Source organism: Aotus nancymaae, unplaced genomic scaffold (genome assembly GCF_030222135.1).
Source record: "Aotus nancymaae isolate 86718 unplaced genomic scaffold, 86718_ANA_hifiasm-v0.15.2.pri h1tg000062l, whole genome shotgun sequence".
NCBI classification, from domain to species: Eukaryota; Metazoa; Chordata; class Mammalia; order Primates; family Aotidae; genus Aotus; species Aotus nancymaae.
This window is the reverse complement of record NW_026988476.1, coordinates 21,023,294-21,049,884: the sequence shown is the minus strand read 5'-3', so window position 1 is coordinate 21,049,884 and position 26,591 is coordinate 21,023,294. Positions and strand designations below refer to the sequence as shown.

General features: G+C 42.2%; 1 protein-coding gene across 1 annotated transcript; it reads right to left on the bottom strand.

Moving 5' to 3' along the window:
- Positions 1-243: 243 nt before the first annotated feature.
- On the bottom strand, positions 244-26,392 carry ABHD12B (abhydrolase domain containing 12B). The gene is made up of 13 exons (XM_012451071.3): positions 26,289-26,392; positions 19,312-19,439; positions 18,353-18,455; positions 17,208-17,327; positions 14,609-14,639; positions 10,247-10,292; positions 10,011-10,140; positions 9,221-9,258; positions 7,645-7,724; positions 3,218-3,300; positions 1,704-1,782; positions 1,006-1,124; positions 244-859 (listed from the first exon to the last, which is right to left on the bottom strand). The coding sequence occupies exons 1-13, from the start codon at positions 26,390-26,392 to the stop codon at positions 832-834; spliced, it is 1,089 nt and encodes a 362-aa protein (XP_012306494.2). The 3' UTR covers positions 244-831.
- Positions 26,393-26,591: the final 199 nt, after the last annotated feature.

Sequence of the window (26,591 nt, the reverse complement as noted above, 5' to 3'; positions counted from 1 at the left end):
ATGAGTGCCAAAACTTATTTTATAGCAAATCTAGTGATGCTACTGCTACTGCTAGGATTTACCCCCAAAACGAATCATAAAATTAGAAAACTGCTTAGAACTTTTAAATATCATTTAAATGAACTAAAATACAAAAAAATTTAACTACCTGGGAGCAACTTTCTTACACTGCCATCTGAGTCCAAACCAAAGACCAATGTCTTAGTCCCTGTGGGCCGCTAAAACAAAATGGCATAAACTGGGTAGCTTATAAACAACAGAAATTTATTTCTCACAGTTGTGGGGGCTGGGAAGTCCAAGAGCAAGGCACTGGCTGGATTCAGTGTCTGATGAAGGCTTCTTTGTGGTTCATAGATGAAGCCTTCTCACTGTATCTTCAAATGGTAGGAGGGGTGAAGAGCTCTTTTGGTCATAATTTATTAGGGCACTAATCTCATTCATGAGAGCTCAGCCGCACCTCCTATAACCATCACATTGGTGGTTAGGTTTCAACATAATCTGGGGAGCAGGCCCAGATATTCGGACCATAGCAACTACCTTATTCACAAATATCCCTAGGATGTTTGATAACTACATATTTTTAGATAGGATCTAAATTTTACCAAATTGTGAGGTTTCGGCATGTTTTACAAAGTAGATTATAAGCTAAACAAGAACATTCCATACTGCCTAACATGTATGTTTTCTGTTGTTAAAATGGCAAGTGATTTGCAGGGACGTCAATGGCTTCAGCTCATCTGACCAGCCCAGTACAATTTTATATTAAAAAATGCACATCACAGGTGGTGTTTGGACCGAGTCTTCATTGAAGATTTCCACTTCTCCAAGACTTCATGACCACTGCTTGCTCAGGAAATCTCTGTAGAAAAAGGACCTGGATCAGCTCACACACTTTCCCTACCTGAGTAAGCAAAATATTATATATTTTCGTGTTGCAGCCTAAGTAAGCCAGAGCAGCCCTAATTGCCTTGAAGGGCAAGATACATTTAGCAAAGCAGCTCTTACCTTACGGCTATTAATAGTGTGGGGCTTTTACAAAGCAGGTTGTGTTGGAAGCCAGGAGGAAAGATAACCATCTTGACCCTCTCTTTGTTCCTGTATGCTTTGTGTGCAATTTCATAGAGCTGCAAGGGACAGAAAGACAGAGACTCAAAGGCTGGCCATTCAAAGCTGTGGATTTTCTAGTCCAATTACCCTAAAAGCTAACATGGGGAGTTTGTTCCATTAAGTTAGAGACATGAGAACTCTCCATGTCCACAACTGGCTGTCTCTACAGCTAAAGATCTGAATGCTGCTCAGCTAATAAAGAATACTGATAAAACCTCACCCTTCCTGCTTGAACCTCGCTGCAAAATGACAAGGAACTGCTATGGACCCACTCTAGTAGAAGTTTGTTTAAAAGGAAAAAGTCTGCATCTTCTATTTTAGACACAGAGGTTCCCACAGCAGCCTGGGATACCCCACACTTGCAGCGCCATGCAACCCAGATGAGGAGCGAGGCTCTGCCACAAACACTCCTTTGAGCTAAGTAGCCAAGACACTGATGCTCATTGTATAAACCTGTAGAGCCTATTTAGGGGTGTAGCAAATCTCCTGTAAGGTCAGAGACCCTCCTTTAGGCTCTAATCAAAGTTTGGCTGAATGAAAAAAAAATGGTGAAATAAGTAAAGTACGTTTCAGTCAGCATTGAGCTCTTAGTTTACCTTTTTTCCATACTCCAAAGGCACTGTCCTGTCGTCCTCTCCATGTAAGATGAGAAGGGGAGAAGAAAGGAATTTAACACTAGGGACAAGTAGAAGAAAAACATTCAGTTAAAGAATTATACATTGCGATTTCTCCTCTTCTAAGTTAAAGCTTTAGCAAAACATGAGGTCTGTCTAAATTACAAGAAATTTCTTTCCTTCCTTCCAAGACATAACAATGCCATACATTTAAAAAGTTCACTTAGTAGCTTTTTTTCTCCATGTAAGTTTCCCTCTCTCCCATTTACTCGTGCAATTTAATGGACTGTTTAATTTACTTCTGTGTGATTTTTGGAAATACTAAAAGAAAAAAACACCGAAACACTGATTTTGTACAATGTTAGAAGAACCTTATATTCTTCTTTATTCCACCTTATTTTGTACATCTGAAATATTTTATTAAGACTAGAAAAGAAAACAAAACTCAAAATCTCAGTAAAACAAAAACTACGACAGAATCGGAGACCTCTTTATAGAAATTTGTTTACTTTTCCCCTTAAATGTAGAAGATGGACACTCAGTGAACAGGTCTGATTAGCTTCCTGGTCAATCCTCTAGTTTGTTAATTCAAAAGGGCTATGACATGAAGAATGTCATGTCTCCCACTCCAATTACTTTCTCAAACAATGTTTCCCTGTCCCCCCAAAATTCTGATACCCATCCATCAGTAGGTATCAGTGACTCACTGACACCTCTGAGAATGTTAGATTTTCTCAAGTGTGTTGCTATAGAAGAAAGTATTCACAACAACTGCTTATTTGGAAGCATTCTTAAATTCTCTAACTGTGTGACAGGCTAACTTGATAAATTCTAGTCATTGGATTTGCTGTCATGTTAGTAAGCTGGATGGTAGCTAGACCCTAGAGGACCTTTAAAAGGTTTTTTTTTTTTTAACAGGATGTCACTCTGTCACCCAGGCTGGACTGCAATGGCACAATCACAACTGACTGCAACCCTGCAACCGCAACCTCAACCTCCCAGGCTCAAGTGATCCTCCCACTTCAGCCCTACATGTAGTTGGGATGACAGGCAAGTGCCCCCATGCCTAGCTAACTTTTAAATTTTTTGGTAGAGATGGTGTCTCCCTGTGTTGCTCAGGCTGGTTCCAAACTTCTGAGCTCAAGCTATCCTCTCACCTCAGCCTCCCAAAATGCTGGATTATAGGTACACACTGTCGCTCCCGGCCCTTTAAAACGTCTTGATAGGCCATAAATATACTACTTCCTTTATGAATTCAGAGAGAGAGTACTGAGTTGGTGAAGTCATTGAATTAGACATGAAGAAAATAGCAAATACTAAAAATTCATAAGTACTTTACCTGAATCTTAGTGCCCATCTAAGAACCACAGAACAATATTCTAAGAATAAGAATGATACTCAGATGTCTAATGTTACCATCCAGTAAGTCACATGATAGTTTCCCCTAAAATCCTTTAGATACAGTAATAATGCACATCTTTTCATCATTTACTTACTTTTCATCATTAGGAAAGACTATTTTGTCTTTTCTCAGGGCATCCATAAGTGTACGTAAAAATCCTGGAATATTCCGGTAAATCTATTTAAAAAAAAAAAATTAATATTTGCCCCATAGCTATGTCATTTGTTATATAGTCTTTCATTATGAACCAGGATAACAAAGAGAGTAGTAACTCTCTAAATATGATAAACTTATAGAAAGTTATGCACGTCAGGAATTTGGTAAAAAAGGAAGGAATGTAGAAGAAACAAGGCACTCATAATCCTGCCATCATAGATGATCACTGTTAACATTTTGCTTTTACTTCCTTTAAAAAAAAAATACAAATGGCACCACTAACTCTTATTTCTCCATATAGAAGCAGTGATATGCAAAACCTAAAAATTGCTTCTACTGTGAACATAACTGGTTTAGTTGGCAGACAGAATATTCTGATTAGTCAAAAATTCTGATGAAAATATGCAAAACATAGAAAATTAATCTTAGAGAATTTGGACATTACACACTTTTGAATATGATTTAATATGCCAATGCCTTAAAAGACATTTTAGGTTTTAACAATGACCTCAGGACTCCAGATACAACAACGCTCATTCAAGACATACTAAATTTGTTGCTTAATAGCAAATCCTAAGAAATAGAATGCTAGCTAAATCTACTTTTACAATATTTTGACTCACATAGTCAACATGTAAGTTAGTGTATAGGCTCTAGAAACATCCATTCAACTGAAAATAAGGAGTCAAGGATGGAAACCCCAAGCAATATTGCACCTTTCTCACGAACTTTGAACCCTACCTCCAAAATGTATCCCAAATCCATTCATTTCTCCCCATCCCCACTATCACTTAGCCTACGCCACCTTTCATCTCTTGCTTATACCAAGCTGCAGTCCCAAGTGGCTCCCTCTTTCCTCCTCACGCTTCCATAATCCAGTTCCCACAGGAAAGCCAGAATGATTGCTTTAATGTGCAAATCAGATCATAGCACTCTTGTTCAACACCCTCCAAAGGCAATTGGATTAAACCCAAACATGTCACCTGGGCCTCCGAGGCCCTGTGGAATCTGGCAGCTGCCTGCCTCCCTCTCCAGCCTCATCTCCTATCACTGAGCCCCTTCTCTGCCTCTGGAACATGTCAGGCCGATCCCACCTCAAGGCCCTTGTCTTTGCTTTTATCCCAGCCTGAGATTTTTAGATTTTCCCATCAGTTGGCTTTATCTCAGGCAGGTCTCAGCTCAGATGCTATTTCTTCAGAGCTGTTTTCCATAACCAGCTATCAAACCTTGCCCACACCGCCCGGTCATTCTCCATCACATTATTTTAGTGCTTTCGCAGCACTTCTCACTACTGGATTTTTTTTTATTATTATGTATTTATCTTCTATATGTTTCTCCATCAACAATATGAACTTCACAGGCAAATGGACTGCAACTTTCTTCTTATTATTCCCCGTGGTATCCTCAGAAACTAGAAAAGTTCTTGGTATTTAATAGACACTCGATAAATATTTGCTAAAGACAAAATGAGTTGATTATGCAAATATTCGTGGTGTACACTTTGTTATGATCTGTCATTTTCATCTTAGCATGACTGAATTTCAGATATTATTTGTTTGTTTATTTTGAGACGGAGTCTCACTCTGTTGCCTACACTGGAATGAGTGCCGTGGCTTAATCCTGACTCACTGCAGCCCTCGAACTCCTGGGCTCAAGCGATCCTCCCACCTCAGCCTCCATAGTAGCTGGGACTATAGGCATTACCACCACACCTTGCTAATTTTTTTTATTTTTCTCTAGTTTCACTGTTTGTCTAAGACTGGTCTTGAATGCCGTGGTGGGTGGATCACGAGGTCAGGAGATTGAGACCATCCTGGCCATCATGGTGAAACCCCGTCTCTACTAAAATACAAAAAATTAGCTGGGTGTGGTGGTGCATGCCTGTAGTCCCAGCTACTCGGGAGGCTGAGGCAGGGGAATCACTTGAACCCAGGTGGTGGAGGATGCAGTGAGCCGAGATCATGCCACTACACTCCAGACTGGCGACAGAGCAAGACTCTGTCTCAAAAAAAAAAAAAGTGAAAAGTCAAAACAAAATCATAGAATATATTTGCAATACAAATAATTTTCTAATGACTCATATCCAGCATCAACAAATAAAAAGTCATACAGGCTGGGCGTGGTGGCTCATGCTTGTAATCCCAGTGCTTTGGGAGGCTGAGGCGGGTGAATCTCAAAGTCAAGAGACTGCAACCATCCTGGCCAACATGGTGAAACCCTGTCTCTACTAAAGATACAAAAATTAGCTGGGCATGGTAGTGCACATCTGTAGTCCCAGCTACTCAGGAAGCTGAGGCAGGATAATCACTTGAACCTGGGAGATGGAGGTTGCAGTAAGTCAAGATTGCACCACTGCATTCCAGCCTGGTGACAGAGCAAGATTCTGTCTCAAAAAAAAAAAAAAAAAAAAGTAATACAATCTACCTGAAAAATGGGCAAAAGACATGAACAAGAAGTATCTCACAAGAGATGATATCCAAATGGCTAATAAACATGTTAAAAGTTACCCAACCTCGCTGGTTATCAGGGAAATGCAAATTAAAACCATATTGATATATCAATATGAGGGCAAAGATTTTAAGCAACTGGAGCTCTCATACACAATTGGTGAGAGAGTAAAGTGGTAGAGTCATTTAGGAAAACTTGCATTGTAATTATTAAAGCTGGCCATATGGATACCTTATTACTCCACAATTCCATTCCAAGGGTATACATACCCAGTGAAATTCTTGTACATGTTTACAGAATACGGGTTCAAGAACATTCATAACAACAATATTATTAATTTCCCTAAACTGAAAGTAATACAAATGTAATAACACAAAATAGATCAATAAATTATGGTATGTACATAAAATGGAATAGTATATAGCAATGAAAATAACTAACCTACAGCTATACTCTATACAACATGAATAAAATCCCAGAAATATAATGTTGGGTGAAAAAATATCGCATATAATTTTGCTTTTATATAAAGTTCACAGACAAAACAATATTGCTTAGAGATGCATATACAGGTGGTAACACTATAAAGAAATGCATAGATATGATTACCATAAAATTAATCTAAGAATTACATCTAAGGGCCAAGGATTATATCTAAAATAAGGCTTACTGGATTGGGAAGTAACATACAGACTTCTGGAGTGTGGGTGATGCTAATTTCTTGACATAGGTGATAGTTACATGGGTGTTCAGTTTATAATTGCTCATTAAATCATGTATTTTTCTTATTTTGCTAAATTTCAACATTAACACATTTTTTTAAAAACAAACTAAATAAAAAGATTGCATTTGACTTACGTTACATTCCTACAATTGAATGAATTTATTAGTAATGACTTAGAGTAATATGATAGATATGCAATTAATGGTTATATTATATTAAAATGAATATTCAATTTCTAGAACCAATTGAAAATGTCTGATTTATCATATCTTAAATTACCAGCATTCAGTATTTTACATTGTAGAGGGGATTTCTATATTTAGTTGAAGCTTAGATAGTAAAGCCATTTTCAGGAGTATGTGATTATATGAACTGGCTGTCCTAGGAAGTGGTGAGCTACTTTTTCCTGAAAATAGAAGTTCCAGAAATTCCATCTATGATGGAATTCTATCTATAATGGTTTATGGAACAAAAGATTCCTGAAATGGATAGATTACTCCAAGATATCTTACAGTATGAAACAACAATTTAGAATAATTTTAAAATTGAGGCCATGTATCCCTCTAAGGTGCTCACTCTCTCTCTATATATATCTCTCTCTCCCTCCCCACCTCTCATTTGCTAACATTTATATGAATGTACAACTATAAATAATTGAACATTAGGCGTAGAATAAGATTATAAAGTTAGGATAGTCTACACAATAGATATTTTTAAACTGCATCTTGTGACACAATTCTTTGTACTTAATTTTCTTAGAAAGTTTGTCTTCTTTATTTGGGATACTGTGTAAAAGTATTTGGCAGCTTCCTTAAATTCTCTAGAAACTTTCTTATGATAAAGGTACAAAAGATATATGGCTGACATTCATAGGGCTCAAAAATGATGTATAAAATGTTTGTTTTCATTTTTAAAAAGAAAATAAAAATAATAAACTTAAGGCAACTCTATCTACCATAAAATTATAAAAGAGGTATCATTAGAAGAAAATAAACAGAATATCAAATCCAAAAGCCATAGGTTCCCTTTTATGGTAACTGGTTAATAAACTGTCTCAGATTAGAATAACTGCAAAACATATAAAACTACTTAAGAAAAGGAAGACAGTTAATAAACATACATGTGTAGAAATAGCCTACACTGTATCAAAATAGCCTACTTTGGTACCTTGTGAAGATGAACCAGAGTCTCACCTTTAACAAGGGATAATTGATACTTGCAACCCACATGTTGGTAAATGGAGCTTCCAAGACAATAGCATCAACTGGGCATCCTTGAAAATTAAAGAAGGAAAGAAAGAAATCAGTAACCCCCCTATTCAATACCATCTTTCCTAGATAAGGGGTCTTCAAGATCTTGTACTTGAACTACCTGCATCAAAATTAATTGTGAAGGTTATTAATAATGCAAATTCCTGGACCCCACCTCATGTTTATGAGTCAGATTCCCCAGGGTGGGGGCCGAGAATGTTCATTTTAACATGCTTCTACCTTTCCAAGAGATTTCTGTGTACATGATGATAGTTGAAAACCACTACCTTCTTCTAAGAACACAACCAGCTCTTCATGGCTTGGATAACTTAAGAAAGCGAAGTACTACAGGAAGACCGTGTTCTGCAGCACATTGCTAAGAATGTGTCAGAGATTGACTAGGTTGTTTAGCTCAACACTCCCTCTGAGAACAATTGGAAAAGGTGTGGTGGGTCACAGTACATATACATATATGTTTGAATGGATATGAGGGTTACTGGTCAGTGAGAAATTACAGAAGCGATACCAAAAGAAAGAAGTCCAGAGAGTTTGAGCTGCCTTTTCCCTCAACGCTGTTGAAAGCAATAGTGGTGGCTGAGAGGATCAGAAATGAGACAAAACTTTCAGCATCCCACAAAATCCAAACGACCGAAATTAGAGTTCAGGATCTCACAAGAAAGAGGACCCTACTACATTTCTCAGGCTTTCGCTTGTGCCCTCAAAGAACTACACTCTAGGAGTAATAGGAACCGGGAATACGCCAGCCACCATAACGACTGAAGGCCAGCTTCAGATCAGCTCAATCTCTATTGAAGTAAAGTAATCAGTCCCTACCATAATTGCCTTTCAGGAGAAGAGTAAATTATAGCTGGAAGAAGATAATATCACTTCAAGTCTCAAATAATGTTTATGGTTTTCCATAAACTATGTGTAGCCCGTAATCAAAAATAACTCACAATACAAAGATGAGCAAAACACACGCACACACATAAGCAGATAATTGACTTTGGAATTTTTTAATTGTATGGCATTAGGGTAATGAATATTTGCATTTATATAGCATCTCTATACATGGAGTAAATTCTAATTTTGTTTTTTGAAAAATGAACTTGTTCACAGAAGTTCTAATTCTTCAAATCAGCTAGGATCGAAGATTCTGATACAAACAGTTCTCAGATCACTTTGAGAAACACTGACATAAATATTACTAAGAAGGGCTGCAGAAAGCCAGTTCTGCATATCATTTAATAATGCAGCATTTTTTATCCTGTAATTTAAATTAGTATTGTATTACAAAGAAGATTATTTCAAAGGTATTTATTTTTAACTGCCGAACCTAAAAAACAGCTATTATTTTATATTAAATGGAGATAAAAAAGAAAGCCTGTTGCACTGCCGGAAACCATCCAAAGTGGGGATGCTTTAGGTGTCTGGTATGTTCATAGTTTCTTGACTGTTTTTACTTTCCCATCTCAAGCCAAGAGATGGGAAATTATACCACCTAAGCATAATATATTACCTTTTTCTTCTAACACTTTTGCAGCATTCGTTGCAACCCTGTAAAGCAATGAAAATTAGTACATATGTTAAGCAATAACTTAACAGTATAAAACACAACTTCTAGTATGAGCATCTGATAAAAGCTCTGGGCTCTCTGGTTAGAAAAATGCATAAAGACACAACATTTGCACACTGTTTCAGAGGATTCCACAGGCCCTAAATTAAAGCTCCTTTTCTCTCTTTCTTTTGTTCTTTTGTTGTTGTTTTGTTGTTTGAGACAGAGTCTCTCTCTGTTACCCAGGCTGGAGTGCAGTGGCACAATCTCAGCTCAATGCAACCTCTGCCTCCCTGAGCTCAAGTGATTCTCCTGCCTCAGCTTCCTGAGTAGCTGGGGTTACAGGCATGCGCCACCAAGCCCAGCTAATTTTTGGTATTTTTAGTAGAGACGGGGTTTTGCCATGTTGGCCAGGCTGGTCTTGAACTCCTGGCCTCAAGTGATCAACCCACCTCAGCCTCCCAAAGGGCTAGAATTACAAGTGGGAGCCACCCCGCTGGGCCAAGGATCCTTTTCTTTAAAACCCTCAGAAAGACTTGGACTTCAATGTAAAAGATAACCATAGAGCTGAAGGGACCCTCTGTTGTTTTACAGACAGCATACTAAGATGACAAAGTCTTCTGGAGTGTGAAAGCGATCAGCAAAGAGTCCCTGTCTCCTGGGTCAGTGCTCCTTCCGCTACTGGCTGCTGCCTTTGATAGGGCACTAAAGCTTCAAAGACCTGCCTACAGACACATCTGCAGATCTCACTTACCCTGTACCCAGGGAGTGGCCCCAGAGACACACGGGAGTGATGCCACTTCTTGCCTTGGTCCACTCATAGACACAAATAGCATCCACAGTCAGACCCTCCTCTGTGGGCTTACCCGTCGAGTCCCCGAATCCTGGTAGCAAGAAAAGGCAAACACAGTGTCACTGCCTTCAAAATAAGGGGTCATCAGAGGTCCTCTGCTTGTTGAAAAATCTTTGTACGCCGTCCTTAACACATACCTCTGTAGTCAACAGACAAGACATGAAAGCCACCATCACTCAGCACCTAGGTAACAAAGGAGCTGTTATCACTTTAATTAGAAGAGGTAAACAGAAAAGACTTCTCCTCCCTATAGCCATTCATATCACATCGCAAGGAGGGCTATTTCAAAGTTAATTTAAACTTGTTCATTAGTATTTATTTTTAACTGTAGAACCTAGAAAAATAGCTATTATTTTATATTAAATGAATATTAAAAAGAAAGTTTGTTGCTCTGTCAGAAACTCTCTAAAGTTAGGATGCTCTAGGTATCTGTATGTTCAAAGCATACACACTCGTTTAATAGCTGGGGAAAGATGTACTTTTGAACTCTGGTGTTTGACTTCCAACTTGCGAAGTCAAGGCTCAATGGGAGAGATGGAAAGCAGGAGGCTAGGCAGGGTCACATAGCCGGGGTGTCACGCTGGCTCTGGCACTTGCCTGCTATGTGACCTTGGCCAAGTTATTTAACATTTACATATGTAAATATTATTCTGAAAAATGAGAAACAATAATAGTCACCTTTAGGTCTATGAATGTCTTTTTAAAAAAATTTCTTGAGAATAAGAACTCTGAGCACGTTGTAGAGGCAATCAAAAAGGGGGAGCTATTTATATTAAATATGAATAAAGAGTTAATTTCAATCAATAATAGGGAGATCACTCTAATATATGAGACCCCTGCCAAGCTTCTAGTAGGTAAAGAAAGACTATGAAAACATAATTTTACATGAAATGAAATACAATGATTGTTGTATTTCATGTAGGATTACAAGTGCCTGTAATCCTAGCTACTCAGGAGGCTGAGGCAGGAGAATCACTTGAACCTAGGAGGCCAAGATTGCAGTAAGAAACCAAGATCACACCACTGCAGTCCAGCCTGGGCGACAGAGACTCTGTCTCAGAAAAAAATACAATGATAGATAAAGAAAATGAGAGATTAAAAAGGACAGAATTTTACTGTACAGACACTTCTCAAACTTTATTTAATCCTCACAACTGTACTGTACAGTAGATATTAGCCCCATTCTACAGATAAACTGAGCCTTGCAGAGTTTAAGTAACTTATTTAAGATTGCCCAACTAGCTAGAACTAGAACTAAGATTCACTCCTGGGTCTGTCTCTGTCCAAATACTGTGCTTCTCCCACTGCATTTTAGACCCAGGTGGCAAAACCTCATTAGGAACTTGTAAATACAAATGGGACTAATAATGAGGAACTAAATATAACTTTTAAATATCTGTTACATTGCCTGGACAACATGCCCCAGCAAAAAAAAAAAAAAAAAAAAAAAAAAAAAATCTGTTACATTCCCCCAAAAAAATTTAGCCAAGACACATGGCGGCTAAGCATCCAGGAAAATGGGAGTATCCATGTGAGTTGCAGCATGTGTTGAAGGACTGCCTAGCAATACAACCCAAGAACAACAGCAACGGCCGAGCACAGTGGCTCACACCTGTAATCCCAGCACTTTGGGAGGCCAAGGCGGGCGGATCACAAAGTCAAGAGATTGAGACTATCCTGGCCAACATGGTAAAACCCCGTCTCTACTAAAAAATACAAAAATTAGCTGGGCGTGGTGGCGCATGCCTGTAGTCCCAGCTACTCGGGAGGCTAAGTCAGGAGAATTGCTTGAACCCGGGAGGGGAGGTTGCAGTGAGCCGAGATACCACCACTGCACTCCAGCCTGCTGCCTGGTGACAGAGCAAGACTCTGTCTCAAAAAAAAAAAAAAAAAAAAAAAAAATCCTATTCCTATAAATTCATCTCTAGGAAAAAAAAGACGTGAAAGAAGAAAAATCTAGATGCTTATAGTTTTCTGAAACAATACTATTTAAAACAAATGCAGGGAGAAAAAAAAATCTTATATCCTACAGCAGTGGAACAGTTAAGTAGACAATTGCTTATAAATACAATGAAGAATGATACAGCTTTAAACTGGTTAATTATGATGACTGAGAATATGGAAGAATGTCTGTAAAATAGTGTTAAGTAAAAAAGCACAACATAAAATTACATAGAGATACAATCATAGTAACAAAAGCTTTTTATAAGGAGAAATTAAAACTAGGTGGGAATGCAAATCAATGAAAATAGCTGTACTAGTCTGTTGCAGTGATGAATACATGAATGAATGAAAATTTAATAATGAAAATTTATTTTTTAAAAGAAATCACCTATACAGAGGAGGAAATGAAGGGCTAAGGAAGTTTGGTCCTGTTGGGTGATTATGACAGCAGCACTTGACACTTGACGCCCACAGTCTGCCTGGGGGCAAAGCCCTGCCATACCAGATGCTCTCCTTCCCCACCCATCCTAACTACCACAAGGATCACCTGGCTGCACTTCACACCTACAGCTCTTCTTTCTGGGAACATTGAGACAGCTCTGAGTGGGAGGGGAAAAGCACGCACAGTCTCATGGACATCAGCTTCCCTGTTTCACATGGGGAATGCAAAGGGCAGGGTGCAGAGGGAAAAGCAAACCTAAAAATGAATAAACATGGTCCTCCCGGGCAACACTACACACAGCTACCCCACTCCCCAACCCCACTCGCCCGGCCACCACTCCACAGGCATTGGCTCTGAGAAGGCAGTGATGAAGGGACGAGGGGAGGGGACAGTAGAGGAGCTTCCTGTCTGCACAGGGGAGGGAGGATGAAGAAAGCACTGGAGATACTGGTACTGCAAGGATTCTAGAGCAGTAATATTGTTTGATCAGGAAAGAACTATGAGGTGGGAGCCAGCAGGTGGGGGAGAGACCAAGTCCCCGTGGTCAACAGCCAGCCAGCTGCAGCAGAGATTACCTAAGCAGAGGGTGGAAGAGGACAAAAAGGCAGCTTGCTCAACCATTTCTGAGGCAGACAGGGCTAAGTGGAAACCCTGCCATCTTCTGCACACCTGGAAATACAGGGGCTGTCCCAGCAAACCAGAGTCATGCAGCAGGGAGTGACGAGAGCAAGTGTGGCCACATGCTACTCCACAAAGCCTTACATGGGGCTGAAGCCAGGGTTTCAAAGACTTTTTTTTTCTTTTCAAGTCAGGGTCTTCCCTGTCGTTCAGGTTGCAGTGTGGTGGCACAATCCGAGCTCATTGCTGCCTCAAACTCCCAGGCTCAAACAATCCTCTTGCCTCAGTCCTGAGTAGCTGGAACTGCAGGCATGTACCACCATATCCAGCTAATTTTTAAATTTTTTTGTAGAGACAGGGTCTCATTACATTGAGACCCTGGTCTCAGCCTCCCAAAGCATTCACATTACAGGCATGAGCCACTGCACTCAGACTTTTACAAGCAGATATTCTGTGTCTTTAACCTATAACCACTAGAAACAAAAAAGGTGGCTTCTTTTAAAAGAAGTGATCATTTTGCACCTTAATAATACTCTCTCGGCCAGGTGCAGTGGCTCACGCCTGTAATCCCAGCAATTTGGGAGGCTGAGGTGGGTGGGTCACGAGTTCAGGCATTCGAGACCAGCCTGGCCAACATGGTGAAAACCCAAGTGTATTAAAGATACAAAAAATTAGCCTGGCATGGTGGCAGATGCCTGTAGTCCCAGTTACTTGGGAGGCTGAGGCAGGAGAATCACTTGAACCTGGGAGGTGGAGGTTGCAGTGAGCCGAGATCACGCCATTGCACTCCAGCTGGGCAACAGGGCGCGACTCTGTCTCAGATAATAATAATAATAATAATACTGTCTCAAACCCATACCCCAGCCCTCAGAGAAAGCAAATAAAAATGTCAGCCAGGTGAGGTGGCTCTTGCCTGTAATCCCAGCACTTTGAGAGGCCGAGGCCGGTGGAATACCTGAGGTCACAAGTTCGAGATCAGCCTGGCCAACATGGTAAAACCCTGTCTCTACTAAAAAATACAAAATTAGTCGGGCGAAGTGGCGGGCTCCTGTAATCCCAGCTACTTGGGAGGCTGAGGCAGGAGAATCACTTGAGCCTTTGGAGGTTGCAGTGAGCAAAGATTGCACCACTGCACTCCAGCCTGGGGACCAAGTCTAAAAAAAAAAAAAAAAAAAAGAAGCCCTCTCAACCCATTCCCTAGTCCTCAGAGAAAGCAAATAAAAACATCTTTACCTCCATTTGGCAATGCAGTTGGTAAGTTCATGAAGGTATCTGGGGACAGAGAAACTCACTTCGCTTTTGATTCTCTAAGGTCAGTGCAGCAGCAGCAGTCCACTGGTGGGAGTTTGAGCCCCAGACACCACAACCCACCCTGACCACTACCCTGGACACCTCTCAAAAGACAACCACACTGAGGGCCTGAGGAAAATATGACTCTCAAACAGGATGGATGAGGACTTATGAAACAGGTGCTTTGCAGTGTCTTCAGACATACCTTTACCAGCCTGAGTCTGTGAGAAGCTGCCCTGTGAAGGTTTAAAAAAAACCAAGAATTAGGAATGATGATGACAGATTCAATAAAAATCACTCTTGTGCTCCTAGTGTCTGACCTCATGCCTTTCTCTTTCAGGTTGGAGGAATAAATAACTAGAAGAAGGAAATGCTTTTCGGTGTCAGAGCCCGCTCAGATGTGTCAGGGTGAGTGATCGATGGCTCCCCACTGGGCCGGTGTTCCTCTCAGTGAGGGCTGGATGCCCAGATCTTTGTATAGCTTCTCAATATAAGCATTTGATGAACTGCTGATAATCCACCTTTTTTTGCTTCTACACGATGAAACTTATTTCTAATAATACTCTTAGAAGCTAAAGGAAAAGAGGCTCCAGAAAGTGACTTTCAGAACCAGGGATGATGTCATCAAGCTGTATTAAACTAAGACTTGCCTAAATCCTGTCCACTCTGCTGTTAAGTGCAAGACAAAGTGAAGGAGAGAGGCTCACAGTCCCAGAGGCACCAAAACCATTTCTTCCCCAAAATAGTCTACTTCCTATTAACCACACTAATACAAGAGCATCAGAGATAATTCACAAGACAGAGAATTTTTTTATTATGTCACAATGCTAATGCAGCCACAAATTCAATTTTATTATGATGAAAGACAAGGTCCTTTCCAGAATTTTCAAATTTAATTTTTTTGTAGATGTTATTTTAAGTTTGTGATTAAGAAGTTAGTAGTTGTAGTCTTTATTGTGACGGAGACTTCTGCTGTAATATTTGTCAGAATAAGATTGGACCTGTATTTTCAGGAAGAAGCATGATGGTCTATTTAATGTTTCCTTTTTTTAGAAATTAATAAAATTTATTTTTTAAAAGACTTTTAGGTTCACAGCAAAACTGAGCACAAAATACAGAGTTCCCACATAGCCCCTGTCCTCACAGACAACCTTCTCTCTCTATCAACATCCCAAGCACCACAATGGTACATTTGTTACAATCATTAACCCACATGGATACATTATTACCATCCAAGTTGCCTAGTTTACATTAGGGTTTACTCTTGGTGGCGTATATTCTATGGGTTTTGACAGATGTAGAACAACATGTATTCACCATTGTCGTAGCGTCCAGAAGATTTCCACCACCCTGGAAGTCCTCTGTGCTCTGCCTATTCTTTTCTCCCTCACCCCTCAAGCCCTGGAAACTACTCATCAAAAGGCAGAGAACTCTTAAAAGCCATTTATTTGAATTTTGTCTCAGAGTCAAGTTTCTTAAACTTAAATATCATGGAGCCTTTTGACATATAGCCAACTGAACAATCTAGTTAAGGCTATGGACTCATTTCCAAAGAAAAAAAATGTATCCATACTTCAAATTTTATGTACAGTTGTGGAGAGGAGTTCATGGGCCCTCTGAGGCTTCCATGGATCTCAAGTCTAGAGCCACTGTTTTTGATGCCTCCACAGGTTCCCTGTAATCTCCTATTTGAGGAGAGTACTGTCTGGTACTCATTACTTGAAGCTCAGGACTGCGGATAGAAAGCTGACCCTTCTGGACAGACAGCAAAAGTAAGCTATATCTAACCCCAGAGCCAGGAAATCTGGGATCATTGAGCCACTTGCAGATTTACACAGAAAGACAGACACACTGTGTGGTCCACATGGTCCTTTAAATAAGTATATTGTAACATCATGCCCAAGTTTACACAATCAATACAAAGTTAAACTGTGTTGAAAATGCTGGGTTTCACAGGAAATTGCAGTAAATGTGGCTCTAAAATGGACACATCAAGAAAGCCCCTTGAGCAAAGGCAAGTCTTGAGAAAGCCATCACCTGCCAGAAAAAGACAGGGAGGAAGGGAGTCACAGGCAGGTGCTCCTCCTAAGATGGAGGAGATCTGTGGGTTTCCCAGGCACATCGCCCCTGCCCCAAGCTGAAGGGGCACAGTCACAGCTGATGATCATCACCCAATATAATTATACAGGCCCAGAAAGGCTCTGACAGCACATCAAAGGAGAGCCAGGCTCCTGGGAGATGTTCTTTGTTACAAAGCGAGTTTGGGACTACAGAGAATGGGCTGATGCCTAAATATTCTAGATTAGAATTAGTCAGAAGGTCCCCAGTACCTGTGGTCAGAATTCCATGTGACCTCTGTAAGGAGTCATATTTTCGGTTAGTAACATTAAAGCTGAACAAGGGACTCTTCTGCAGTGTTCTGAAAAGTCACTGATGTGGAAATGGCTCTTCCTTCCCCATGATGCATGCCTATTCCCTTTCCTGTCATTCATGGGTTCAACCCATCATTCCAGACACTCTTACGGAGCAAAGGAATCATCCCTTTCTTTGAAATCAACATCCAAGTTTTGGAAGATTTATTCTTTTCTCCTTCTCAGTTAGGGATCCACATTATTCTACATATAGAATAATCTTTTTAAGTGAAGCTTATTGCCAGAACACCCTCAGATTTCAACAAAGGAAAAGAAATATGTGAAGGCATGCCTACAGAGTTAAAAACAGAGCTCTGTCCTTCTTCATTCCCCCATGGGGCTGAAATGCTCTCAATCTCTTAAAAGAAAAAAAATGTAAGCAGAGCCACTGACCTGTGTTCTGCACTGCCATGAAGATAAACAATAATTGGGTTCCCATCGCGAAGGGCTGCTTCATACCAGCCACGGTCCTTACCCTTGGCATCTTCCCCCCGGCAGCTGGGGACTGTGTGCCTGAAGAGCAAGGGAGTTTTAAACAAATGTAGAGAGAGGAATTCTCCATCCTTGCCAAAGGCTGAAACTCTCCTTATGATATATATACACATATATTTTAATTCTTTATCTGAGTAATATATGCACATGGTAAAAATAAAAATCTAATACCACAAAGTGTCCTATAATGAGAACTACTACCGTCCTACCCCATGTCCCCATGCACAGAGGCAATCCCCCCGACCTTTTTTTTTCTTTTTTTGAGACAGAGTCTCACTCTATTGCCCAGACTGAAGTGCAATGGCACGATCTTAGCTCACTGCAACCTCCGCCTCCCAGGTTCAAGTGATTATCCTGCCTCAGCCTCCTGAGTAGCTGGGACTACAGGCACGGACCACTGTATCCAGCTAGTTTTTATATTTTTAGTAGTGACAGTTTCACCATGTTGGTTAGGCTGGTCTCGAACTCCTGACCTCATGATCTGCCTGCCTGGGCCTCCCAAAGTGTTGGAATTACAGGCGTGAGCCACCGTGCCTAGCCCACAGTAACATTTATTTCATAACAGTGGTAATTGTCAAAAGGAACAAGCCCAGGTGGCCACGACAGCACATAACTAAAATGGGCAGTGAGGAAAGGCGTTCCTGAAAACTACCAACTCAAGTGAGATTCAGTAGATGAGTAGGCAGTTAGAAGAGAGAAAGCAGAGAGCTGAAAAATAGAAGGAAGCCTGAGGACAGAGCATGTCCTGGGAGGGCAGTGTGTCTGGAGTTGAGGGCATGAAGGCAAGGGTGGTGTGGAATACGGCAGAAGGGGTAGGTGAGGTCAGAAGCTAAGGGCAACATCTAAGCGTCTGTATTCCAAAGCAAAATTCTTAGAAAGCAAAATCCAGCAAATCAACAGAAGAGGATACTGTGTGAATCAGCCTCCAGGTACCTCCAGGAGCACCCACCTCTCCATGGGCAGGTAACAAAGCACTGCTCCTCTGTACCCTTCTAACAGGAAAACCTGCCCCATCAAGCAACCCAGTGTCCCATCCATGCACTCACCAGATCCCTAGCATCACCCCAGGTTCAACTGTCAGGTAGAAGTTCACTGTGTGAGGAATCTTTAACTCTGGTTTCTTTAAATCCACAAGAAATGGGGCTTTGACTGGAAAGTAAAAATCATTATCAACTCCAAAAATCAAACCCCATGCCTTTTAATCACAATCAAAGAAAAGAATTAGCCCACATGGGTTAACAGGCTTCTAAGTTGCAAGCTACTGCACTAAACTCCTAGCAGAGTATTTTATTTTATCAACTAGGACTAGCCTCCAGAAGAGGGGCAGAAAACCAAAACCTAAAAGCTGGATTTTAAAATAGCATCAGTGTGGTAGCTCATAATAGAGAAACAGAGTTACCCCATCCCTATCCTCGTCTCCAGCTAAAAGCAGAGGAGATCATTCCCCTAAGAAGGTAAAAAAGCCTAAAAGAAAAGTATTCTGCTAATTCAGTGAAACCTAATCATCAGCCAAAAGGCAAGAAACCCAGATTTCACACACACCAGGAGGCAAGCAGGTAAGAACTAGAAGGACTGTGTTACATTGATGAACACATAGTTGAGTAGAGGGAAAAAAAAAAAACAGGATAAAAAGATTCCTTACATCAGTACCATTCTCTCTCTCTGTTTTTCTCTCTCTCTCTCTCCCATCTTTAAGGGATGCAGATAAGAAGAAAGGCAGAGAATACAGTAAGGAGTTAGGTCTCCATATTAACAACTAATTAATTTGCAGTCAGCTCTGGAATTGAAACCCCACCCACAAGCCCATGCATCTCTCTTTACTCCCAGCAGTTTGCAAGGATTCCTGCTAGACTTCAAAGTCAATATTAAATAAGTTTCAGACCATTTCAGTCTAGCCACAATTTTACAGCAGACATGTCTGTTCATTACATCCCAACCTTAAGGGCAGTGAGGTCTTTATTTAGGAAAAGTCATGTAGGCAAATTTATGGAAGGTCCATACTTACAAAAATTAAAATAAATTAGCATGTCTATCAGAGGAGGGAAAATGTGTTCTTTTAAGGATTTACTAGTAAAGCTGTCATACAGAGCAGCAATTTTTCTTCCAAGCGTTGAACAGGAGTGAGGAAAAGATCTGCAAGATATTAGGAAACACACGAGGTTTTCAAAATTAATCCTTTTGTCTTGGTTTGTATTTTTCTTTTTTTCTTTCTCTTCTTTTTTTTTTTTTTTTTTGAAAAGGAGTTTTGTTCTCGTTGACCAGGCTGGAGTGCTATGGCGCAATCTCAGCTCATTGCAACCTCTGCCTCCCAGGTTCAAGCAATTCTCCTGCCTCCCAAGTAGCTGGGACTACAGGCACACACCACCACGCCCAGCTAATTTTTGTATTTTTAGTAGAGACAGGGTTTCACCATATTGACCAGGTTGGTCTCGAACTCCTGATCTCAGGTGACCTGCTCCCAAATTTCAGAGACTAACACTGGGAATTCCAGGTGACTTGGCATTTAAGCAAAATCTTTTGCACAATGACGTGGAATTATCTACAGGGCAGGTCAAGACTGGCACTAAGGGGAAACCAGGTAAGGAGAGCAATAAGGCAGGGCCCCAACCAGTAGCTTAAAAAGTCAGGGCATGACAGGGACAGGAGAAGGGACAATGTTTGCACCACAGCCAGGTTTGGTCCCTTACTATAGCCCCATAGAAGGCTGAGGATGGACCCCAATGTCACCAGTAAACAGAATTAAGACAGTTTAACAGTCACCGCAGTTTTTGATTATATCACAATTCTGCATTATATGTGTTAGCTTTATTATCGTTAGTCTCAGTCAGGGAGAGAATAATCCTTAGATCCTCTCTATTGTGGAAGAAATAAGCCAGTGTGAGAAGACCCCACTTCTGAGATGAGATCCCTGAAGAGAGGGACCCATGAGGCACAGGGCTACAGCCTACTCAAGGAGTGGGATGGGCACACACACATCTTGCGTACGTTACTGTTCCCTGTGACACAAACCACCCTATCAGGAGCTGTCAGCACACAAGTGACAGTTTGTCCATAAGGGGTCACTAGGACACCTCTGTCTCAAGCTGCCTTTCTTGTTAGGGTCTTAGAGAGATCAGGATGCGGGAGGTCAAGGTCATCATCTCCTGCTTCCAGTGTGGGTAACACCCCCTCATGGGCACTGAGGAAGAACTGTCCAGACCCCGGGCATAATTAGTGCCTGAAGAATATCTTATAGTGTTATTACTCAGCTATTTCCTTTATATAATCCTTTATATATAATCATATATTAGTTTATAGAATTAGTGCCTAAAGTATAACTTACTGCTTACGTATATCTAGCCTATATAATCATACTTAATACTTATATCTAGCATACTTAGTTCTATATAGTCTTTCTATCTAATCATATAGGTATTGTAGTCAGAGTTGTACTGACACATTTAGTGCTGATTTATAGAATCCTTCCATATAACCATACAGTAGTTCGTAGTAGGAGGAATGCCTAGAGCAGTCACAGAACAGAAGCAGTACATGGGAAAATAGCCAGACTAGGACAAAAACCAAAGACCCAGGCGGTGGCGACCCTGCCTGAAAGGGCATACGCTGTATGGCAGGCTTGAAGCAAGGACCTCTCCTCCTGATAAAGGAGTTGGAGTACCTTGCATCCAGTTCCTGTGGAAATTAGGCCTCAGGCCTGAGATCCTGGAAATAATCGAGGGAGAAGAACCCCTCTGGTGTGACCAGTCATGGCGGCTGTACACCCTGTCAGTCTTTTCTCACTTCTGTGCTAGCTCAAATCATCCTCCTATAAATACCTTAAGAGAAGTGCACGAGTCTGTCAGCTCCCACTGCATTGGCTTACAGTATCCTTCTATTAGAAATCCTTTGAAGTCTCCAGCCCCAAGATAAGAAGTGCTGCACATGACACCTGTTGCACACAGCCCACCTCCTTGCCTTGGTGATCTAATGGGGGTGGACCCCTTTTCTGTACACGATCCTCTACTGCGCACAGCACAGACCCCTACTGCGCACAGCCCACCTCTCTGCCCAGGTGACATAATGGGGTGGCCCCTTCGCTTGTGACTCACATGATTATGTATGCCCTATTACTAAGCCTATAGATAATGACCTCACTCACGACCCTGCTCCCTGCTTGTACCTAATAAATACAGATGCTTCCGGGCATTTGGGACTCTCGCTGATCTCCGCTTATAGGTTGCATGGCCCCCCGAGTCCAGCTGCTCTTCACCAGTTCTTCAGGGCCCTGTCTCTTTACTTCTCAGATCCTGCACCTCAGCACAACATAAGGGACACCCCATGACCCTGTGGGGCCCAACAGCACAACATTCCAGTTTTTGCCCACATTATCCATTAAATAAGTCCCTTTCCATGTTTGAGAGGTCATTGTTAAGACAGTTTAATGTAGCCAAATGATAAGGTTGAGAGGCTAGAAAGCATTTTTGATAAATTGTTTCCCCCTGCCCTGATTCCTCTGCTAGACTGGAGGCATTTTTGGAAGATAATCATTACCTTTGCTTGGCAAATGAGTCTGGAAAGTTAACTACTCTTTCCAAGGTCACAAGCCAATGAATGGCAGAGCCACACATAACCTGCTCTGTCTGATCCCATAGTCCTGGTGACATCCAGGTGAGCAGAAATGAACCCCAGGAACCAGGCTGGCCTCTGGCAAAATTCTGCTCTTAGACAGTCTTGCTTTAAGATCCCTTTCCGCCTCTCAGCTCTCAGGGATTCATCTCAGCCCTCTCAGGGTCTTGCCCTTTCTCCTTTCCTCCTTGCTGCTCCTGTGTTCTCAGGAGCCCTCTGATAACAAAGTCATCAAAGAAAGGCCTCTTAAAAAAAAGAAACCCTAAAGTGTTAATGACTTTAAAAATCAGAGCACTTATATGTGTTTGGAAGAGGCATGAAGGGAGAAGATAATGAATTTCTGATGAATTTCCAGCAGTTCTGCAAGAAGTGGAAAAGATATGTGGGCTAAGACTAATGGCTAGCTCTTCAAATACATCATACACGGGCAATTGCCTACTCATAAAATCAGCAAGAAAGAAACGAAAATGTTTCATAATACTTTAAAATAGCACCCCACCACCCCCGCCATGAAGGCAGCAGGAAGGAGAGAACACTGTTGTTCTGATTTTAGAGATAAAAAATCAAAACCAGAGAAGCCACTTTGAGCCACAGATGAAGCCTAAATGGACAGAACTAAACACAAGGCTGAACTATGCTTCGTTCCAGCCTCTGGCTCCTGCTGGCTTCCCCCTAAGCTCCTGGCACTCACTGCCACCCTGCGGGTTAGTCTCCAGCTAAGCTGTCTTTTGAAGGTAGGCAGGGTAGTCTCCCGCTAAGTTGTGTTTTGAAGGTCTGCTTGGGAAGCAGAGGCAGTAGAGCGAAATGTGTGTCTGTTTTTAAGTAATAATTTATACAGAACCCTTCTCTCAAATAGCTCGAGGCACTTCTCTGAGATACGCTGCGGGCAGAGAACAGAGTGACCAGATCCTCAGAGCATCAATAATGCAAAGCAGCTTCTTTTAACTTGGGGGTTGTCAATTTGACTTCCCCTAGATCAGTAGGGGATCAAAAGTCACCAGTGGCTAACAGATCTTATTTGAGCGGAGGATGCAGTTTCAACCCAATCCGAGCTAACGGACAGCCACATCAAACGGCCACCTTGGTGCTTTGGTGTTCTTTCATTTGCCCTTTGATCAGCTGCAGCTGTAACCACACAGCATCCCACGGGGGCCTCAAAACCTAAGTGGATGATTCTTACTAGTGAAAGCTGGTGGAGTCTGAGCTGCTACAGGGTGAATCACTCAGGCTCAGCAGTTTCTGCAAACCAACTTCGGGAAGCCCAAATCTAACTACATTTATTATTCCAAATTGTAAGGCATGTACTTTCAACCTATGTGCCAATTCATTCAGCTGACACGTGTGGTCACCAAGCACCAGGAGGCACCCTCTCAACCTTTCACACCCATAGAAGTAGCTCTTTTTTGTCAAAGTCTCTGGAGAGATTGTTCCATGATGACCTTTCATCTCTTGCCTCCTCTCCCACAAATAATAACGGGGCCTGGGCTGGCCTTGAATTGTTCGCTGATGGCTTTCACATTATAAGCCCTGTCTTCCCAACTCTGTCAGGCCACAGAAGACAAGAACAACATGGCATAGAACACTTCCTTTACATTTCATTCTGTCTAGCCCAGGGCTGAGCTCAGTACATATGTATCGATGCATAGTTTGAAAATGGAAAGAAAGTGCATTTCTTTTGAAAGCGGGAAGGAAGCAACATTTATTGGTAGCTTTGGGGAAAAGAGGAAGGGCTTTCTTTCTTTTTTTACTTACTATTCCAAATGAATCCCTGTGAGCTCCACAGAGCAAGGGCTTGTGTCCGTTTTATTTACTGCTGTATGGCCAAGACTAGAATAGTGCCCAATAGATAATAAAGAACCAACGCTGTGGGAAGAATGAATGCATTTACCAGCCTACTCATGGACATTTTCTGAGCACTATCTAGGACCGTAATGACTTGGGAGGAAATAGAGGGAAATGAGGAGGAAAATAAAGCTTTGGTTTCCCCCAGCTTCCTTCTGGAGTATGCTTTTCATTTTTCTAATTTAAAGAAAACCAGTTGTAAGGTGGAGACTTACTCTCCTGGGCCCATACACCTTAAGCAGCAACTGGATTTGATTTTTTAAAATTGCAAAATAAATAACTAGATCCCTAAGGCATTAAAAAATAGCCACTGAAAAAAAATCATATGACGAAATGTTCTTCTTGGGTCTCACAACACATCCCATCAGTTCGAGAGCCATAATCAGGGCCAGGGGCATGGCAAGCCCTCCATGAAGGTTTGCTCATCTGAATGAGCCCGGCTCCAAGAATCAAAGAGGACTTGGGATGGTGGAAGTGGGTCTAGGCCTCAGCCTCAGCACATCTTACATTAGACCAATAATCTTCTGCTCAGATGAAGACATGCACTAGTATTTTATTATTTCAGGAAGTGTCTCTTGAGACTTTTTTCACTAATTAGTAATGCAAGTAATAGATGGTCCCCAACTCCCCATCTCCCACTCCATTATCAACAAAGTGGGTTGTTCTCTGCAAGTGAAGTGAAACTTCAATTCTCTGCCTAATAAATGCCCTTTACTGTCAAATAAATGTTAAATAATCAGCCGTCAATTCCACGGAGATCATGAAAGTGAGAGGCATTAGATGGCAACGTTCCCAGAATCACCATATCTGGGAGAGAAGTCCTGTTGATGTGCAGCTTGACAAGTGCCATCAGGACATTCTGCCGGGTGTTCAGATCCAACACAGAGCTGGAAGGCAATGACTGAGCCCCTACAGAGCTGCCAAGAATAAAAATAAGTCGAAGAGAAAAGAGGCCAGGTGCAGTGGCTCACACCTGTAATCCCAACACTTTGGGGTGCCAAGGCAGGTGGAACCTGTGAGTTCCAGGAGTTTGAGACCAGCCTGGGCAATATAGTGAAAACCCATATCTATGCAAAATTTAAAAATTAGCCCAGTGTGTTGGCAGGTGTCTGTAGTCCCAGCTTTTGAGACTGAGGTGGGAGGATCGCTTGAGCCCTGGGAATGAACCGAGATTGTACCACTGCACTCCAGCCTGGGCAACAGAGTGAGATCCTGTCAAAAGAAAAAGAAAGAAAGAAAGGCGAGAGGGAGGGAGGGAGGGAGGAAGGAAGGAAGGAAGGAAGGAAGGAAGATCCCTGTTTGTCATATCACTCTGGGCACTCCAGAGTGAGGTCTCCTGTGTCTAGATGTGATTTTTTAATTTTTTTTTTAAATGGAGTCTTTCTCCATCACCCAAGTTTGAGTGCAGTGGCGCCATCTTGGCTCACTGCAACCTCTGCCTCCCAGGTTTGAGTGATTCTCCTGCCTTAGCCTCCCGAGTAGCTGGGACTACAGGCACTTGCCACCATGGCCGGCTAGCATTTTGTATTTTTAGTAGAGATGGGGTTTCACCTTGTTAGCCAGGACAGTCTCCATCTCCTTACTTCGTGATTCGTCTGCCTCGGCCTCCCAAAGTGCTGGGATTTTTCAGGCATGAGCCCCTGCACCCGGCCCCAATTTTTGGATGTTTTATAATCAGCACAAATTAAACAAAAGGACTAGAAAGAGAGAAACAAAAACGCCAATATCTTTCCACACCAACAAAACTAAATGAAATACCCATTTGTCCTGGGTCCAGGATCTCCAACCAATACCTGGCTTCAGGGCAAACAAGACTGCCAACATGTTGCTGGTGGATTCGGGTAATTTAAGGTTACTGTTTACAACGAGGATCCATGTGAGGAAGAAAACAAACCAAAACCAAAAACACCCACTGATATACAGACTTTTCAGATTTAAACAATGTAAGAACTTGGCACAGGGAATGCCAAGTTATGGTTTCAACATACTATACACATCTTTAGCATAGTGGAGGTGTGTTCTTTAAATGCATGCCAGGGAGTTCACACTCAGGGAGCTAGGCAGGGATTTTCTGATTCTTTTCCACCTACACAGATAGATAGGCTCTTGACCTAAGAGGACATCATCGAAGATTACAACATATATTACTATTGTCACTATTACTAGTGTCATTCAGATCCATCCCGTATGTGAGCAAAATGGTCAGATAATAGAGATTGGTATAGAAATCCAACCGTCTCTCTGGCAGCTGTATTTCGGACGCCCCCCAAAGTTATAACTTCCTGAAATACCAAATCCGAGAGTCTCGAGGGTCTCGCTGGTCCAGGTTGGGATTGAGGCTGAGGATACCAAAGGCAACCAGAGTCCTAGAGTTCGCAGCGGGCCGCCAAAGTCCCCCCGGAGTCACCGGGTGTGTCCTCCGGCTCGGGTCGGCACAGCGGGTTACCGCCTCGTCCCCGTTCTCGCCCGCTGCCCCATCCCGTAGCAGCCCGAGCCGTCGGGGCCCTGCCACGGGTGGACCTGGCGCGAACTCACCGCAGGTTGCGCTCGACCATGTCCCACCAGGCGGCCACGCAGTCGCAGACAGGGGGCCCGGGCGGCGCGGGCGGCGCGGCCGCCTGACAGTCCTGCGCGTGCATCCCGCGCCGTGTCCCTAGCCGCCGCCACCGCCGCCGGAGCTGCAGCCCGGAGCCCTCGCCAGCGACCTTCCCGCCCCGGTGGCACCGCGCCCGCCCTCCTCCTCCGCGCGGTCAGGCAGGCTGGTGCGGCCGGGGCGACGCGGCCTGAGGGTGCGCTCCGCCCGGATCCGGCTGCTCGCGGCCACACACACATACACAC

What these genes read in the sequence shown, in the direction of transcription:
- ABHD12B (XM_012451071.3), bottom strand. Translation starts at nt 26,392, where the DNA reads ATGCACGCGCAGGACTGTCAGGCGGCCGCGCCGCCCGCGCCGCCCGGG. An exon ending in GGGGTGATGCTAGGGATCTG is followed by an intron (nt 17,328 to 18,352) that starts GTGAGTGCATGG and finishes CTTGCTCTTCAG; the next exon opens with GCACACAGTCCCCAGCTGCC. An exon ending in AAAAGTGTTAGAAGAAAAAG is followed by an intron (nt 7,725 to 9,220) that starts GTAATATATTAT and finishes TTAATTTTCAAG; the next exon opens with GATGCCCAGTTGATGCTATT.